General features: G+C 42.9%; 1 protein-coding gene across 4 annotated transcripts; it reads left to right on the top strand.

Annotated features, from left to right (window-relative positions):
- The first annotated feature begins 518 nt into the window (after nucleotides 1–518).
- On the top strand, nucleotides 519–17594 carry arfip1 (ADP-ribosylation factor interacting protein 1 (arfaptin 1)). Of its 4 annotated transcripts, none has more exons than XM_048246756.1 (10): nucleotides 519–858; nucleotides 3385–3716; nucleotides 8427–8525; nucleotides 9708–9819; nucleotides 10549–10650; nucleotides 11560–11672; nucleotides 12259–12480; nucleotides 14349–14506; nucleotides 14721–14895; nucleotides 15187–17594. In XM_048246756.1, exons 2-10 carry the CDS (start codon nucleotides 3387–3389, stop codon nucleotides 15340–15342), a joined length of 1467 nt encoding a protein of 488 aa, XP_048102713.1. In that variant the 5' UTR covers nucleotides 519–858; nucleotides 3385–3386; the 3' UTR covers nucleotides 15343–17594. The 4 variants fall into 4 exon arrangements, with proteins under 4 accessions (XP_048102713.1, XP_048102730.1, XP_048102705.1 ...); XM_048246748.1 differs by lacking the exon at nucleotides 519–858 and adding an exon at nucleotides 883–2270; XM_048246773.1 differs by lacking the exon at nucleotides 3385–3716.
- Nucleotides 17595–19034: the final 1440 nt, after the last annotated feature.

Genomic DNA, 19034 nt, shown 5'->3' with positions numbered 1-19034 from the left:
GTTCATTTTCGAGAAAATGCTAAATGTGGATGCAGATGTGTCTTCAGTTGATAGGAGAGGGCATGGGACAAGTAAATAATTGTAAACATGTGTGTTAGTCAAAGAAATCAGATGTCTTAAGTGCTCCATAACTAATATGTGAGATTTTAGGGACTTTGCTTTGCGTCAAGTCCAACAATGCCCTTTTAGCTATTCTAAAAGCACTGAATGTACAACCTCCGTGGGCTTATTACTCACATCTAACAGACATCTGATTTCATTGAATGACACTGGTGTTTACAATTATTCACCCATAATGAGTGGTGGGTGTGGGATTCCAGACACCACTGTTGAGCCTTCTTTAAGTGTCGTGGGCCTACTTCAACATTCGAGACTTGTGGGCCTGAGTGAAGGAGACAGACCAGACAAAGAAATGTCAAAGATGTAGGCTAATACAAGGCACGAGAGAAAACATCTTCCATCAAATGAATTAAATTCTTTTCGCATCATCAACTTCCTGCACTTCTCTCATGCCCATGACAGGCTTCCAAAATTCCACTGGGGAGGAGTTCTCCGTTTACTTTTCAGAGTACGGCTATATCCATCATCTGTGATACAGGGAGAGCACACATGAACTATGACAAATGTTATCGGGCGTCCATTATCCATCTTATAGGGCATGCGCTCTTGGCACTGTCCAGTTGCATTTGCCATCTTCCCTGTCTCGTCTTGGGAGCCGTCCTCTTCCGGGTCTGTTTCAGCGACTTCCAATGGGCGCCGACCAACGCTTTGCTGTTGAATAAATTGGACAAACTAATCTACGAAATATAATTGCACATTGGAGCGGCTGCGATTCCGTGTCCTGGACACCAGCCACAGGTGAAATATACGAACGCTTTAATGCACAAGTCATGAATAATGTTGGTTTGAATAGTGCGATGGGTTTAGCGATAGCACCAACCAAGGTGGTGCGGCTGTTGCTGGGCTGTATGGTTAGGGTGACAACATGGGCAGCAGTAGCTTGACGAGAGTATGAAACTTAGCTAGCTTTTAAGGTTAGCCTTCAAAATGCATGTCTCGTTTATCGTCGGTTTAAACGAGAGACCATCAAAGTGCGCCACTTGAACTGGATCTCGATATCCTTCCTTTGGTCGAAGTTTTTGGCAGCATTGTTGTGTAACTTATAGCTAGACAATTGCCACTCTGGACACTTTGTGACTGATCTGATGTCGAATGTATCCACCTGCAACATAATTGCAACGTATTACTCCGATAGTTTGAGTTTGTCTGGTCTGGGTCAAACTCCGCTATACATGTAGGTTTTCATAGCGATTCCAGTGACAGTGGCACAACTGTCAGCAGCATTAGTATTGGGGTCGAAAACGGCAATGTATCGTTTTGAATTCCTGATCTCTTTTCCGCTATTATATTTAATGTGGCATTGGTTTATTTTCTACAGTTAGGGTAGTAGCCTAGCCTAGGGTGTATTGTTTACGTGTCCCTGAATTTTAGTCCAATATTTCCTGCTTTAGTCTTAAAGGTACCGCGTGACAGATCATTGTTGGAGAGTATGTGCTTCCGTGCCAGTTGAACACGACACGGAGGCAAGGTTAGCGAAATACGTACAGTGTAATGCACGTATGCTCTTGCATGCCCTGCCATGGCATAGAAACTTTGAACGCTTTCATGCGAGAAATGGCTTCTGATATCATCAAGGTCCAGTGTCTATCTTTCAACCATCCTTATCATGTTTTTCACTTCTTGACAAAACATAGCCTAGAGGAACCCTTCACAAGAGTTTGATTGGACAGGATCATTTATCCAACATAAGGGCCATCTGGTTTGGCCGAATAATGCCTTGTTAACAAACAAGTTCTGTTGCCCATTTCAGGCATCTTTGCACATCAAGTAGGACTAGCCTATTTCCTTATAGTAGTAGTAGCCAGAAAAGGCTGCTTATTGGACATTTATTGCCCCTGCATGACCTACATTGTTCTTCCTGCCTGGCTGGGTAAAGGTAGGCTAGATCATCTAACCGCCACCCATAACCCCCAGCTTTACCCTCCAGTACATCAAGGTTTTCTTGGGGCAAAATTTCCCCCTGTTTTTCTCCACGATTAACTTGTCTGTCCAATTTATTATGCGCCCTTTGAGAGTGAGTTGTAGCCTACCATTATAATAACTTTTAAACAGCAATGCTTCAGAAATGATTTAGGCAACAAATGGTCATCAGACTATTGTATGTCTGTCAGAGAGAAGTGAGTGAATGGGAAACAAGTCTGTACTTACCGGTATGTCTAAATGAGTCTACATTACTTAGCCTTTTTGTCCAGTGCAGAAACAATGATAAAGTTAGCCTTTTCATGTTCAGAGAGGATGGCAATGTGTGTTTAATGCAAAATAATTGTCAGTGAAACAAGAAACAGGTTGTTGGTTATGGAAAATAATGATGCCTTTTAAATCACCAAGTGCAGGCATAATGACTGTATGAAGCTGTTTCTGTAATCTTATGTGTCTATTCATGCTTTTGAATGGAAACTGTTACTTTTCACCGAGTTTATTTTTGTGTGTTTTTTGTTTTTTTACATAGGGTAATTATTCCAATGTTACAGCAGTAGACTCTATACCAGAGTTGCTGGAAAGCCTCTCAGTCAATGGATATTAAAGTATAGTCTCATCCTTTAAACATTTAAATTGTTCTAGCAAAATGTATTTCACAGACCTATTTACAAGAGGCTTTACCGTATAGCCACTAATCTAAAGGGACCACAAAATTTGAGTACCAGATGAATGGGCACATTCCCTAAAATGCACTAGACTACAGTAGGCTACATGCCTGTAGCCATACAAATGTGATTTAATAATGCAATCACCCCACCAGTACTTCACTAAAACATGGTCAAACAAGCAAATTAGTTTGATCAAATAGCAAGAATTTCAGTAGCATTTATATCAATAGCCACAGATGGCCATTGAAACAGCCATTTTTATTTTCAATCTGCTGTACCATCCTCCCTGGATACTATGCCATTTCCACATGCCACTCACCCATCTACCCATCCTCCCTGGGTACTATGCCATTTCTACGTGCCACCCATCCATCTACCCATCCTCCCTGGGTACTATGCCATTTCCACATGCCACCCATCCATCTACCCATCCTCCCTGGGTACTATGCCATTTCCACATGCCACCCATCCATCTACCCATCCTCCCTGGGTACTATGCCATTTCCACATGCCACTCACCCATCTACCCATCCTCCCTGGGTACTATGCCATTTCTATGTGCCACCCATCCATCTACCCATTCCTCCTGGGTATTATGCCACTTCCACGTGCCAGCCGGGGGCCCTAACCCTGTAAGCTAAAGCTAATTCACACCATCATCCATGTTTACTTCCAGGGATGTCAGACGTTAGTGTTGAGACAGAGCCCAGCCAGGCTGCGGGCGCAGGGTCCCAGGTGGAGCATGAGTTGGGGGATCAGGGCCACTCTGAGGAGGTTCAGCGAGACCCTGAAGACACTCAGGCCACGCATGACGAAGCCCTGCAGGGCACAGACAGCCGCGGGGCTGACACATATGATGATGTTGTGTATGATGTGGCTCTGAGTGACAGTGATGAGGATGCAGAGGGTGACACTTCTGTGAGCCACAAGGGAGAGGCTCACCTGGACTCATCCCTAAAGGCCACTGCTCCCTCTGCTAATGACCCTTCGATGGATGCAAAGTTAAAGGTGACAATCGTCCTTCGCCAACCTCGCTGCAATCCTTCTCCTGTGCTCTAGCTGCTTCATGTTGCTTTGCTGCTTGTCGGGTAAAGGAAGCTTCCGAAAACCCTCTCTGTCTCTCTTCCAAAAACAGCTCTGTTTTGAAGTTCAAGCGATGTGTTCTCAGCAGTAAGCAACATAAATCAAGGTCTATGAAAATCCCTCCCATTTTAATCAGCGGGCTATCGTACAGTGTCTGTCCGTGGGGTGATAGTGTCTACTGGTGTGATAGTGGTGCAGATCCAAACTGTCTTGGTGCCTCTTATTAGAAGCAAGTGTCTCTGTCCTCTTCCAGTCTTCCCAGTGCCTTATTTTGTGAATGTGGGGCTCATGCTTTTCTTACACTGCTTTGGACTTCTTTTTCTCTCTTTTGCCTCTCTTGGAAATTGGAAATGAGTTCATTTGTGTTGAGTTACAATTCTTGTTGTGTTTTCAATCGGTGAATCTGTGTTTTTGTCTGCTATCCTCCTAGCTTCTAACTGTTGTTATCTCATGTAAAATCTCTTGCGTCACCACAGGCCTTGGGCAGAGGTAACTGTGTAGTGGCCTGCTTTGTCAGTCTTCATGCACTCATAACATCACCCTTCTCTTTCAGTTGATACTGTGTATATCTCCCACTGTGAACATGTTTGACACCGGGCCAGTCAACATCTGTTGACATGAGAGTTTAACATTACAGCAGTACTATTTCAACCCTTTCTTCCTATGTTACATTGAGTTCCTCTTAGCAAATTCATGATGGTTAGTTCTTCATTTGAATTAGAAGAACTGATTTGGTTAGGTTTGCCATGTACTTTGAGTTCTAGACTGTGTTGAATGCTCTTTTATGTACACAGGCTTTCTAGACAATCAACTGTTACTTAAAACTAGCCATAGAACAGCACAAACATCAGTTCCACTGTTCCTCTGGTGTCTCGTGTCCATTATTTAGCAAACCGTTTCCGTAAAGAACTGAGAAGAGAATGAGAAGCAAACAGGAGACACTGGACATGCTGGTTTGGAGGGGGTGCAGTTATGCAGCGGCTCTGGCATTCTGCTCATTGTCCTGTTGTGTTGGTCTGGTAAGAGTGGACAGAGAAAGTAATGTTTCAGATCATGTGCTGTGAGTGGCCGGTCACATGGTGCTCTTCCACACGGCTGCTTTGTGAGTGTGTGTAACCAGGGTAGTGGCCTAATCCCCGGGGCAACACACCGCTCCACCCATTGAACACACCCTGACTCTGAATCATTAAGCCTTGCTATAGATCGTTATTCGATCTAGAAGAAGTTATTCTTCAGGTCACGTAAGTGTGGGTTGTTGGGCTTAAATATGACTGTGATGAGGATTGACACACGGATGAGCATCATGGTGTACACGGGGAGGTGAATGGCCTCTGAGCGACAGATGTGCTGTCCTGAGCCCCTCGGTCTGTCCATTGTGTTATTTGACGGCCGAGGCACCTGTCTGTCTGCGGGCGTCCGGTGGCTTTAAAACATTTATGTTGTGTGTTATCGGATATCTGGTGCTGTTTTCACCCCAGGCTGCCTCTGCAGACATAGCTCAGCAAGTCCAGTGTGTGAAAATGACTCCTATTAGTCATCTGCACACGTATGAACCCCTGTCAACAGGGCTTTGTTGTATGTGAAGTAATTTGTGTAAGAAACATGTATGAAGGCGTTTTCTGTGCACTAAATGTCATGTTAAATGCACTAAATGTTGCTCTTGCTGTGCTTTCTGAAGTTACTCCAATCACACAGTATGATAACCATTCAGATAACAATCTTACATTGCCCATTCTTGTTGACATATTCAATACATTTGGTGCAATAGGATATCAAATGGGGACCCCAGTAGAACAGAGGAGCTCTCATTGGAGTGCCATGTACCTGTGAAGAGAGATCTGCTCTGCTGGGTATTAGAGGCACAGCTACACCTGCTTGCTAAGTCCCTTGACTCCTATTAGTAAAAGGTCGGTTTCTCTCCAGGGTGTGGGCCACCATTATGGTGCTTTAGTCAGCTTGACCCTCATACCCTCTGGTGGCCACCTGGAGTTTCAGCTCTTCTCAGTATGAATTAAAACAACACAACATAAGTCCTTTTACTTAAAAAGTACACAGTACACTGTCTTACAATTAGGAAAATGGAGTCTGTAACATTGCAGATACAGGCCCAGTATGCCTGTTATTGCATTATGTAAAACTGTTGTGGGTAGGAGCGTGACCCTTTTTGTTGGTTTACGGCTAATGGGTACCCCCTAAGCCCTAAATGGATCCAGTACGTTGAAAATTGATGAACGGGAGAATTCCTAGTGTTACTTTAACACAGTCCAGTAATCCACTCCCATAGAAGCACATAGTCTATCCGTAGTTACTGCTGTGATGGGAGATGGGAGATGAGATTGCATGGTCAGTTTGGTGACCACAGTGCTCAGAGGCACAGGAGTCTAGAGAAGCAGCCCTCTATAATGCTGTCAACATTGAGCCATTACACACTTGGTTTTTGTCATTTTCGTGTTTGTATATTGCCAAACCATGCAAAGTTTTACATAGTGTGACATCACATATTCAGCTGTAATTGTGCACAAACTAAACAGTGCCTTTGTAAACTCTGTATGCAGTACTTAAGTTTTCCACGAAGGCCTTTCATGAATTAGGCGTTTGGTTATTTGGCGTGTGCTTTGTGTGGTGTTATTTTTAGCCTCTGTAGGCAGTGCTTGTGGCTCATGGGGAAAAGCATGAGTATTATTTTGCGGGTGACATTGCAGCCTTCAGCCCTGCCGTCAGATGATGTCCGTGAGCTCGGTGCACACTTACAGTGCCTGTTGCACATGTCAGGGCAGGCTCTCACCTAGTAAGACTCTCCTATGAGCTAGTGTGTTGGGACTCTCACCTAGTAAGACTCTCCTGTGAGCTAGTGTGTTGGGATTCACTAGTAAGACTCCTGTGAGCTAGTGTGTTGGGACTCTCACCTAGTAAGACTCCTGTGAGCTAGTGTGTTGGGATTCACTAGTAAGACTCCTGTGAGCTAGTGTGTTGGGACTCTCACCTAGTAAGACTCCTGTGAGCTAGTGTGTTGGGACTCTCACCTAGCAAGACTTTCCTGTGAGCTAGTGTGTTGGGACTCACTAGTAAGACTCTCCTGTGAGCTAGTGTGTTGGGACTCACTAGTAAGACTCTCCTGTGAGCTAGTGTGTTGGGACTCTCACCTAGTAAGACTCCTGTGAGCTAGTGTGTTGGGACTCACCTAGTAAGACTTTCCTGTGAGCTAGTGTGTTGGGACTCTCACCTAGCAAGACTTTCCTGTGAGCTAGTGTGTTGGGACTCACTAGTAAGACTTTCCTGTGAGCTAGTGTGTTGGGACTCTCACCTAGTAAGACTCCTGTGAGCTAGTGTGTTGGGACTCTCACCTAGTAAGACTCCTGTGAGCTAGTGTGTTGGGACTCTCACCTAAGACTCCTCTGTGAGCTAGTGTGTCGGCTCAGGTTTTCGTGTACCCCACTTGCACACCCTTCAGTGCAGCATTCTTACAGTCTTCTCTGAAAGCTGATTGTAACAGTCTCATTCATAAAGATAAGGAAAATTCTTCTTTTAGATTGGGTGATATTTGTAATGAGTTGTTTTGCTTAATAGGCTTGGATATGTTACCAGAGAGCATTTCCTGGTGTTGGCTTTTTTGAGTATGGATAGTGTGATGTAATCCCTAAGAGGGCTGTTTTGGCAAACCGGATTGTCTTGAAGAAATCATTACTATGGAGACCAGGACTTAAGATGAGACATCTCCATGGTTATTCTAATAGCTGAGGTTATTTTATTTCAAATGTGTGTTTACAGGTCAAGTTAATCACACAGTAACTGAGATGATCTCAGTAGATGAAATATATTTTTGAAGTAGATATGGTTATTTTGGGGATGATCGTATTCTGTCTAAACAGCCATGTTTAAGAAAAGCTACCTTAGAGTTTTGTTAGGAGAATATACCCAGGGAGAACATTCTAAGATTTGTGTTTGTCAGAAAATAAAACAAAGTAGCTCTTTCATTATGAAGTGCCTACTGTATGTGGCAGATTTGGATGTAATGTCACTGAAAAGATATCCAGTGTCACTTTGCATGGTTTCCACAAGCTTTTTTTAAGGGGGATTTCTCTGCTATAGTCTTGGCAGTAATGTTGCTCTATCTGCTCTGTCATTTAGAGTAGGCCAAGTAGCTATTGCGTACATGACTGACTGTCTGATGTAGCCTGGTCAAGTGTCCTCTGTGAAGTCCAGCCACAACTTGTAGGGAATTCCCATCCCTGATTGGCTGTCATGGTGCTGGGTAGCAAAGTGGTTTCTGCCCAGGAACAAATTGTGTGTAACAGATTAACACAAATTAGACAAATAGACCATTCAAAAGGACTGACCACAACATGGCAGCCTGCATAAGTTTTTTGGATAGGGTACAATTGTGCTTCTCATCTTGACTGGATAGAAATGTGTACAAGTGTGTTTGCCCAGTGTGTACCACTAATGAACACAGTGAATGGGAGCTCTTTGATGTGTGGGTCATCTTTGACTTTCTTGTCCAGTGTGTTTGGAATAACCTGATATCCTGAGATATGAGCATCCAGCTGGTTATTCAGAGTCCTCTGAGTGGGATGACTGGGCACCTCTCTGACCGTCTCTAACGCTCCACTGGTTGGTCGGTTTCCCTCTCTGCAGGAGACCATGGCAGAGGAGCCGCACAGAAGCTCAGCAGCTGAGATATCAGTGACCAGCAACGGAGAAGCCGATAGGAGCCATGATGATGTGTTTCAGAGGGTATGTCCCATGAATTTGCATGAACAACCTGATAATACAACACTGAAACTGAAATAGTGTTGAGACCTTCAATACTCTCAACTCAAATCTCACTCACCTGCAGTTTTGCATGTATTTTGCCATATGATTCATGATTTGTAAAATGTTTAAGCATTAAAATATAGTTCATTGGGTTTTAAAGTTGTATTTTGCAGCTCCTAGCTCATCATGGCTCCTAGGAATGCATTTTTATGTATCTCTAGTGAAGTTACACACACACACGCACGCTTCCAGCTTCAGTATGGCACTGGAGGCTTTGGCACACTCTCCCAGGAAAATCTACTCTAATCTATTCAACTAGGTTGGAACATTTTCAAGGGCAATGAAAATCACTACCTTTTCTAACAACAAAAACCCGCCCACATATTCCATCATCTTCATTTAGGGAAATGAGCAAACTAAATTAGCCTGTCTGAATACTGTGTTTATCACATTTCCCTCTGGCCTAAGCTTGAGCTCTGTTGTGCATTTGCTTTGCATCCCAGTTCAAGCTTACACATTGTCATAGTCACTCAGCTGAGAGCAATATGTCAAAATGTGCAATATGGTAAAAAATATCTTTGTTGTTGTTGTTTCAAAAATTGCCACACAGAAAGTTGTCCTGACAAATAATTCAGAAATATAACGATTGAGGTTTATATTCCACCAATACATCACATTTATGATGACTGAATTTGATATGTGAGCAGACAGTGGCTAAATTACAGGATTATGAGCCTGAATGTAGAATAGGAAAGCATGATATTAATCCAGCTATGGACAGATGGTGAGTAGTATCATTTGAGGAGCACTCCAGTTTTTATTTAAATCATGTTTCACCAGACAGTCACAGAAACTCTAGCCATTTCCCTGTCAAGGTTTAGAAACATACGACTCCTCTGGGTCATGGAGAAATACAAAAGACTTAAATATTTGATGCTGGTAACATGTGATGTGTAGTACTGATCATACTACATAACATGCATTCTGAGGTAGGATATTAATTTCTGTACATCCCACCACATTGTCTATGTCTATGAGGTACAAGTTTTATTTTTACTGTTCCTCAAACCAAACCATTCATTTCAATTTCAACCTGCTGCATTCAAATCAAATGTGTAATGATCGCTTGCATTGAGCCGGCTGTCCATTTTGCCCCTCTAGGACCCAGCCCATGGAATGACCAGTTTCTCAAGCATGGTGGCACACACCCATGACACCTTGGACACTTATGGCTCACCCGCAGAGGGAGTGGTTGAAGTGGGGCCTTATAAAGGTACAGCTCCTCTCATCCGGCTGTCCCCATACACACACACACACACAGTGCCATCATCCACTGCTTTGTCTATAACACTCTCCTTTGTGATGAACCTAGAGCACGCCATTGTTTAGTGATAAATCAGATTGTGCTGATGTATTGTTGAAAACCAAGGCCATTGTGTGATGTCTGTAAGCCCTCACTGACGAGGCTCACATTTTGTCTTTGTTCTCCTGTCTGCTCTGCTCAAGAGTTGCCAGCTCATCTCGACGTCCTTGCACTGCTGAACGTGGTCTTGGTTGCCATGAGAGTGAATTAAATGAGAGCCCAACATTTAAATTTGAAAAGAGAGGCACCAGGCTGTGCTCATTAAATCGCCTGTGATCTTCATTTGATTCCTATTCCTTTTTCATGTTCAGCCTCTTGATTTAGAGGGAAAGGGCCAGGACATCCACATCAACCCACAATATGTAATATTTACATGCTGGTTTTCTTTTCTCAGGATACTAAAAGGATCTTGCTCCCGAGATAATCTTCAAATGTATACCAGATAGATGTCAGTCTAATTAAGAGTTTCGATGACACTGTTGAGTCCCTGTCACAGGCTTTCCATGACCACACACACCTGTGCCTGTACACACTTCAGTCTGTCTCCAACACAATACTCAACCTTTTTGCTGTGTGCACTCACCAATCTAATTAAGCTGATCACCGAATATCTCCTTAATCAACACTGAATATTCCCAGGGTCAGCCAGCCAGCCTACGACCCCCACAGTGGCCCCAAGCGCTGTAGCGGCTGGGCGCCTGGCCCGTGGGGCCAGTGACAGTCAGGTGGAGCTGGAGAAAGGTACTGGCTATCAGGAACCGAACACCCAGGCCAAGGCTCACAAACAAACTGTGGAACCATGCTTAAGCATCTCCGTCATAAATGTCCCCCTCTATCATGGAACGCCATCTGTTACTATCTCTCCTGGCCTGGTAACTTGTAGTAAGTTATCAAGCAACTATTCAGGCAAAGCAGTATGACCGACAGGATGTATGAAGATTCATGCCCCATCTCCAGTTTGTGAAATGTAATAATTTTCACCTAGTTTCACTTACTTTAAGTCAAAAGTCTATGTAGCATTAACATGTATACACAGGCCATAACAGATGCGTTCTGTTCCAGATAGCAGGCAAACATGGGCATTATGATGTGGATATACGTTAGGCTGTTATGCTACCAGACCTCTGCACCAGTGCTTAATCTTGACTCATGTCTCGATCAGTTCTCTACCCAGTCTTCCTTTGAAAATGGCACCTGTCCCCTGCTTCTTTCCCTTGACTTTCCTTTTCATTTGGAGCTTCACTGTACGTAGCCCTCGGGGTAAGCGGCCTCTGGTATACGCTAAGTTGCAATGCTGATAACAGGCTTTGTAACGCACCTCTATGGCACACGAGATCAGCAAACTGCACTCTGCAATGTGAAGGTTCATGCTAACACCGCACTCAGGTTAGCACTGACGGTGAGGCCTTGTGAGTTTCGCGTGGGTGGCCATGTTCTTCTTGCAGCCCTGCTCCCTCTGGTCTCCCCCTTGCAGACGTTCTGTCCTTTGCCGTCTCTGGAATGCTGCGAACTCGTTTTCTAGCCCAGCTGAAATCTTGTCCTGAAATCCACGCTGACACAGTATTCCTTTCCTGTTACATCTTTTGCACTGCTCGTATCACTCTAAATACGACGGTCACCTTGTTTACTGGTGTTTCAAATATCTACCAGGTGCAGCCATAGGACAGCCAACGAGTGGGCCGGTGGTCCTTGCAGATGACCTGAAGAACCCAGCCATGGAGAAGCTAGACCTGGTGAGAAAGTGGAGCATCAACACCTACAAGGTGAGTTAAGGTCTCCTGTTGGTGGGTGAGTCACAGTCTTGACCTAATGTCCTCTTGTGAAATTCATACAAAGCTCCAAATGTCAGTCTTCAGTTCAATAGCAGATTTTCATTAATCAACCAGCTATACTGTATGTCGTTAATGCTTGTAGAGGTTGCTCATAAGTGAGGTTAGCTGAGTCTGTCAATAGTTTAGGTTTGTCTGGACTTATGTCCTTGTCAATAAATTGGACCTCCATCAAGTACACACTCTAATTAAGAATTCAGTGGGCTTTACTTTTGCGTACTGTCTGATGTTTTAAAATATTGGATCACACACACTGAGGAAGTGAGCAAGAGAGAGAGTGACAGAGAGAGACTCTAAAAATGAATGTGTTGTCCCTATCTGGACACAGAGATGTGTTAAAAAAAACAATGCAAGTTGTGTTGTTTTCAACACATTCGTTTTAAGAGTGTAGAATCATAAATTGGCTCAGGTGCAATGTTTTTTTGATGTTCTAACCCTCACTACTACTCACACTAACAGCACAGACTGCAGTAGAATGATCACATGACTCGCATATGTCCATTTCTCCTGCGTCCCTCAGTGCACCAAACAGATCCTGTCCGAGAAGCTGGGCCGTGGCTCCCGGACGGTGGATCTGGAGCTGGAGTCACAGATTGACGTTCTCCGCGACAACAAGCGCAAATACGAGCAAGTAATCAAGCTAGCTCAGACACTGGTCAACCAGCTTGCTCAAATGATGCAGACACAAAGACAGCTGGGAGACGCCTTCGCTGACCTCAGTTTGAAATCACCTGAACTTCATGTGAGTCTCAATTTCTTATGGCAAAGACAGTGTTTTTGTATGTTCCTAACTTTTCACAGTAGGTGGCAGTGTTTGTAAATAATTTCATGTTACAAAGAGGGACATCAGCAAAGAAATCCCTGATAGCAGCAGACTCGGAATATTCCTTCCTTTTCCTTAATATAAGAATTGCATGACAAATTATTGCACTTGTTGTATTGTCAGTTTCAAATATTAATGGCATCTGAGAGTCCAAACCAACATATTTGATGCCACTGGCAGCTTTACATATCTTTCAGGAGTGATGGTCTCTTGGTCATAGTGAAATATACATATACATAGCCACAAATACACTAAAGCACTAAAAAAGGACAATGTATGTACAATTTCTTGCTGCCTGTTATTATTAAAATGTATTCAAATTCAACAGTAAAGGGATCAATTTCCTCTTACTGCAGTTTACTTCAGTTTTTAAACTGACATAAGTCACAGTACAAATCTTGGCCTTCAGCAGAGAATTCTGCTTCTACCTCCCAGGCCATGAGTAAGAATGATGAACAGTAGTAACAGATGATTGTACAGATGTCAGGGATACCAAGCATACCATGCACAGATGCAGACATAAATATACACTATATTGCCAAAAGTATTGGGTCACCTGCCTTGACTTGCATATTAACTTAAGTGACATCCCATTCTTAATCCATAGGGTTTAATATGACGTCGGTCCACCCTTCGCAGCTTCAACTTTTCTAGGAAGACTTTCCACAAGGTTTAAGAGTGTGTTTATAGGATTTTTTGACCATTCTTTCAGAAGCGCATTAGTGAGGTCACACACTGATGTTGGACAAGAAGGCCTGGCTCTCAGTCTCCGCTCTAATTCATCCCAAAGGTGTTCTATAGGGTTGAGGTCAGGACTTTGTGCAGGCCAGTCGAGTTCATCCACACCAAACTCGGTTTCACTTTCATCAAGGGAATATATTGTTTTTGCATTGTGACCTATTCGCTTGTTTGTTTGAAATCTCTGAATGGCCACCTGTTTGCTCGAGGTGTTTGGGACGCCCTTCTCCAGCTGTTTTTAGCATTGGTGTGAACGGAATTATTTTTAAAAACAAAGGAGGGGAAATATCCGTTTTTCCGAGTAGCTTACCCTGCTACGTATTTCGTAGTCTTAGATTTTGGTATCAGGTGTTGTTCAAGATATTGAAAGCGCAGTAACTTTAAAAAAAAACAACCAGAATTATTTCATTGCTCTGATTGGTTAGGTCTATCCAATTGGGTACAGAGGCATTTTCCCCACTGTATCAGTTGAAACATGCCCCATAATCACGTCCCAATGGAGCAATATCAGACTCAAAATCTGACTAGAATTGAGTATGATGACGTCAGGCTAACAGATAGCCAAACACACAGACAAAAACAAACAAGACTAGGTAGAGGGACTGGGCTGAACTATCACAAGAGCAGTATTGGCCTGTAGTGTCCTCTCCAATCTCCAGTGTGTCTGTGGCATTGAAATGTTTTTTTTTATTTTTGTATTTTTCCTTTATTTAACCAGGGTGGTCATATTGAGTCAAATGGTCCTTGGCCAAGAAAGCCAACACATAAAAATGTAAATAAAAATGGATAAACCTCATCTACAAAAATACAAGCAGTGGACCAACATCAAACAGAACCATTACTTTAATGCTCATTAATAACCCACAACCAGGCTGTACTGTTGAAAACCAGATATACATTCTTGTGTGTACAGCTCCTCCTTGTCTTGTTTAAATAGAGATTTGTTCCACATATTCCTGTATTGTAGACTACTATAAATATGCCAAAACTACTGCTACTGTTTGGGTTTCAAAGGTGAGTAAATAATGAATATGAATTTGTTCTTTCAGGAGGAGTTCAGCTACAATGCTGACACCCAAAAACTCCTGTCCAAAAATGGCGAGACTCTCTTAGGAGCAATCAACTTCTTCATCTCTTCTGTGAAGACACTAGTGGACAAAACCATTGAGGATACCATGTTGAACATCAAACAATATGAAGCAGCCAGGTACAGTAGGAGTTTCTGTGCCCCATCTTGTATAGCATCGCCATTTTCTCCCAGTACTGTCAGCCTTACAGTATAGGATGTTGGGTGTATAGTAAGGCCTCAATGCAACTGGTTTTTTTTTCTTTTAACCAGAAGTATGTGCTATTGTGTTATGTCTTTCTCTGTATGTAATGGGAGCTTTGCTGAAGTTTGAGGGTGTTCTGTTGTGCTGCAGAGTTGAGTATGATGCTTACCGCACCGATCTGGAGGAGATGAACCTGGGTCCCCGCGATGGCACCACGCTGCCCAAGATTGAACAGTCCCAACAGCAGTTCCAGCTCCACCGGGAGAAATACGAGCGGATGCGCAATGATGTGTCAGTCAAACTGAAGTTCCTGGAGGAGAATAAGGTATGAGTATGGCCACACTGTAAAAGCCAGCTAGGGTGCTCAAGCCCGAGTTGAAGTACTGTATGTTAGTATGCTACTCTTTAAAAACTGAGGTGCAAGGAGTAAAACGGTAGACAAGGATTTGGAAACTGGTACGTTTTATGGGTAAATCTGTACAAAATGGATTAATGTGGTGTATTTGGAGGGCTGGTTTATGGACACAGGGGAATGTGTATTTGAATTAAAAGGATTAGCAGGGCCGTGTGGCATGAAATCAGGCTACTGCTTAACTAGTAACTTTTTCTCCCTCAGGTTAAAGTACTGCACAATCAGCTCCTTCTCTTCCACAATGCTATAGCGGCATACTATGCAGGCAATCAACAGCAACTAGAACAGACCCTTAAACAGTTCCACATCAAGTTGAAAATGCCCGGAGGAGACTCCCCCTCCTGGCTGGAAGAGCACTGATCTATGGGGTCGACCTGCTTGTAAACCCCAGAGCAAGACGGGCATCAGTAGCTGAAGATGGGAAGTACCATGTGCACTCCTTCATAAGCGAACTGTCTTTCCCAAATATAGGGCAGTTTGCTAGTCCTTTTTCTCCTCTGCCTACAGTAGGACCTTAAATCTATTGGGCAAAAAAAAAGAAAAAAATACACAAAAAAACAAAGCTAACAAGATTTATTTTTCCCCTCCTTGTCTCTCTCGCTGACTTTTCAAACTAAAGATTTTTATGGTGTTCTTGTATTCTCACATCTGAGAAGATGTCTTTTTACTCTGTAATGGAAAATCACTTGACTCAAGGGACATGCACTTTTGTGGTATGATGTGACAAATCTGATATGAAAAATACTGGGCATTGGGAATGTCCATTGACCCAGCTTGGTGAATGTAGGAACTAGAGAGTGGCCTGAAGTCTGAATCTACTCTGAAGGAATTTCCAGGCACGTGGCACACTTAAAAATCCTTCACTTTTAACCCCTGCTCAGTGCTCTCACACCAGCATGGACAGGTAACAGCAACCAGGACAATAGCAACATACCGGTAAACATAAACTATACAGACTAGAAACATAAACTATACAGACTAGAGGTCCGTGCAGTATCTCTCATCAGTCAGAAAGATCACAAGGACAGTTTTAGAATGTCCCCATTACAGTAGGTGTTCCGTTAAGAACGTGAGGAGAGGTTGGATGTCCACACAGGACGATGAGAGGAGAAGGGTAGGCCAGGGGAGCGCTTTACTGTGCAGCTAGTGTGCACATTGGGTTACTGTTAACAGAGCTTACTGGTATGAGCGCTGGGTAGGGGTGAAAGATTGATGTTCACAACTGAATACATGGATTATACAGATTTTGGTATTTTGATTAGGTATATAGTTACCTCTTAAAGAAGGAAGGGCCAGCCTTATTGTGTTACTTGACATGAAATGACTTGATGTGCCTTTTTAATGTTGCATGCCTGACCAGTTTGTGGTGATCTTATTAGAGATGAAAACACCCAGGATCCAACCACACTGCCTGGCTAGGGATTGCCTTTCAGGCTAAAACGTGCACACACACACATCCCTCCAACAACCAGCACAATCTCTTATTCTCTCTCCTTTAGCCTTCTAAAGACGATCATACAGATACTATGAATTCAACGCAGCTCTTCACCCATATACTGTTATTAAGGATAACACAACTCTTGAATATTTAAACCAAAAGACATCTGTCCTTTGTACATGGGAATGACCAGCACTGCCTCTGCTGATGAACCTTCTGTTTGTTTGAAATTATCCCTGTGCTTTTTGTTAGATGATGTCCTTTACAAGGAACATTTGGTGTACAGCTGCTCTACCACAGAATGATTTGCTTGAACACTACAAGCACGTTCATCAATGTCTGTCATAGTTTATTATTTCATTTCCTTTAGCTTTAGTTTGACTGCTCTTTAACTGGACATACATCTACGCTACCAAGACCAGAGAAGAAATCACCTATCTAAAGCCACAAGGGCCTCTGAAGCATTTTTTTTTTTTTTTCAAGAAACTTTATTTTGAATTGTTCTTAGTTTTTCTTAAAACATGTTCTTCTGGCCCCAGCAGTGGCGCGACTGGCTGGGGCACCTGCACCGTACGCCGGCGACCCGGGTTCGATTTTGTGGTCCTTTCTGGATCCCACCCCGACTCTCTCTCCCTATCACTTCCTGTCAGTCTCCACTGTCATATCTGAGTAAAGGCATAAAAAGCCCAAAAAATATACTTAAAAAAAACAAACATGTTCTTCTGTCCAAAAATATAACTCCAAGTTGTTTGCAGTAGAGATGTTCCTGAACATGAGCATGGTCCCCAGGTGGCCAAGCAATGTCCTGCACTACCCAAAGCCCCTCAAGTTTTGCATCTGTATTGTATTTCTATCCACCCATTAGAACGGCAGGGGTATACATGTACAATGGTTCTGTAGGTTCATGTAGGCCTAAGCATAGGTAGATACATATATATAAATATAAATATCTATATATTTGTAAGTTTCTGTATTTTAATCTTGTATAAATGAACTCTTTTCATGGGCATTGTTCGGAAGACATCACCGTTTGGAGTATTCCTGAAGTTGGAGCATCAGTTGACACTGTTAATATGATGTATGTTCAGTGATGGGCTTTCAAGTGTAAGAAACCCTCTCTATGTTGTGTAACATCTTTTGAGAATAAAAATAAACTATTTTTTTTCTTCTTAAACTCGTATTTTGTTTTTCTAAAAAATAGAATTCTTATTTTTCCCAGTCGGTTGTAACTAGAGAAACTGTTTTTATATAACATGGTTAAGGTGTCGAGCATCTTCGAGGTTTCCCTTGAACAATGAGTTCAGAGCATTGCCGAAACAAAGACAATATTATCCAGCTTTACTCTGAGGCCTTACATGTTGGATTTTTTTTAATTGTGTGTCCCTAAATTACCTCAATATGCCTGAATGGTAAAATCGTGCAGCTCAGGAGAAAGCAGATCACTACAAGTGTTCTCAAGACAAGTTCCAGGCAGTGACTTTAGGCACACGCCACCCTGGCCTAATTGCATTGGCATACTTTGCTTACTTCCGCAAACGGGATTAAATCCCAGATCTAATCATCGTGCACCTTTCTCCCACATTTCATGCGCATATGCAAATGCATGAATGTGAGTAGGCTATCTATTACGCTATTTTTGTGGATTCATCTTATGCGTCTACACTGGCACGTGCGGGTGTTGAAGCCAATTTAACACTGTACAAAAGCACGGCCACTCAACATCTATGGAGAACACTTAAAAGTGCTCTTGTGTCTAAACAAAACCGTAAGAGTTTAGGCCAATGATCTTTTTTAGCCTTATTAACTTAGCGTTTTCCATAGAAGCCCTGAACAGTCTGTAGGCTCTGCGCAAACTCCAGTTTTTAATAACCCTACTGTGAGGACCATGAACATAGTATTGTTTTTTAATAGTAGCTTAAGTAATCTTTATATCATCTCCAATGTAAACTGCTGTAGGCATGTTTGTTATCATGATACGTACTTCATTCATATAGGCTACTGTAGCCTAGACTAGGCTATTTAAAAACACCTGCGCAAAAGCCCGCTGTTTAAAAGAAAATAAAAGAGTAGACATGGGTTGTCTAGAAGCCCAATGATACAACGATACAACGTCAATGTGACGGGAATTGTTTTTTATTTCCATGCCTGTATGGTCTTGAACATGGATGGGCGGGAGAGTCCACTTCACCTGAGTAGCCTAAGTTCCTTCTCTGGATGCGCATGCGTCAAAGGCGATTGCTGCTAGTGCTGCTGCTGCGGCCGCCCTTTAAAGTATCCTGCAGGTCTCTGAGGAAACCGCAGACTACGGATGGAGGGTGATGTCCAGACTACCCTGAGGATGCAGACAAGCGCTTCCTTGAAACGCATTAGTTTGAAGTCTCAGTTTAGATTAAGCCAGAAGTGATTCCCAGTGGCCTCATATTTTTCACGGTGAGTAGATTTATTCAGTCGTACTTGGTTTATCTAATGTGTCCGAGCAAATTACAATGTCACGGTACAAGTGTGAAATGACATCACGTCACATGCTGTTAACGGGGCTTTCTAGGCAGCCGCTCTCCGCCTCTTTCATTCTCTCCCTCTCTCTGTAGACTATTTCATTGCAATAAGTTTTTAC

The sequence above is a fragment of the Alosa alosa genome, chromosome 1, assembly GCF_017589495.1.
Source record: "Alosa alosa isolate M-15738 ecotype Scorff River chromosome 1, AALO_Geno_1.1, whole genome shotgun sequence".
Taxonomy (NCBI): Eukaryota; Metazoa; Chordata; class Actinopteri; order Clupeiformes; family Clupeidae; genus Alosa; species Alosa alosa.
The sequence above is the reverse complement of the archived record's forward strand: the minus strand, read 5'-3'. Positions and strand labels throughout refer to the sequence as shown.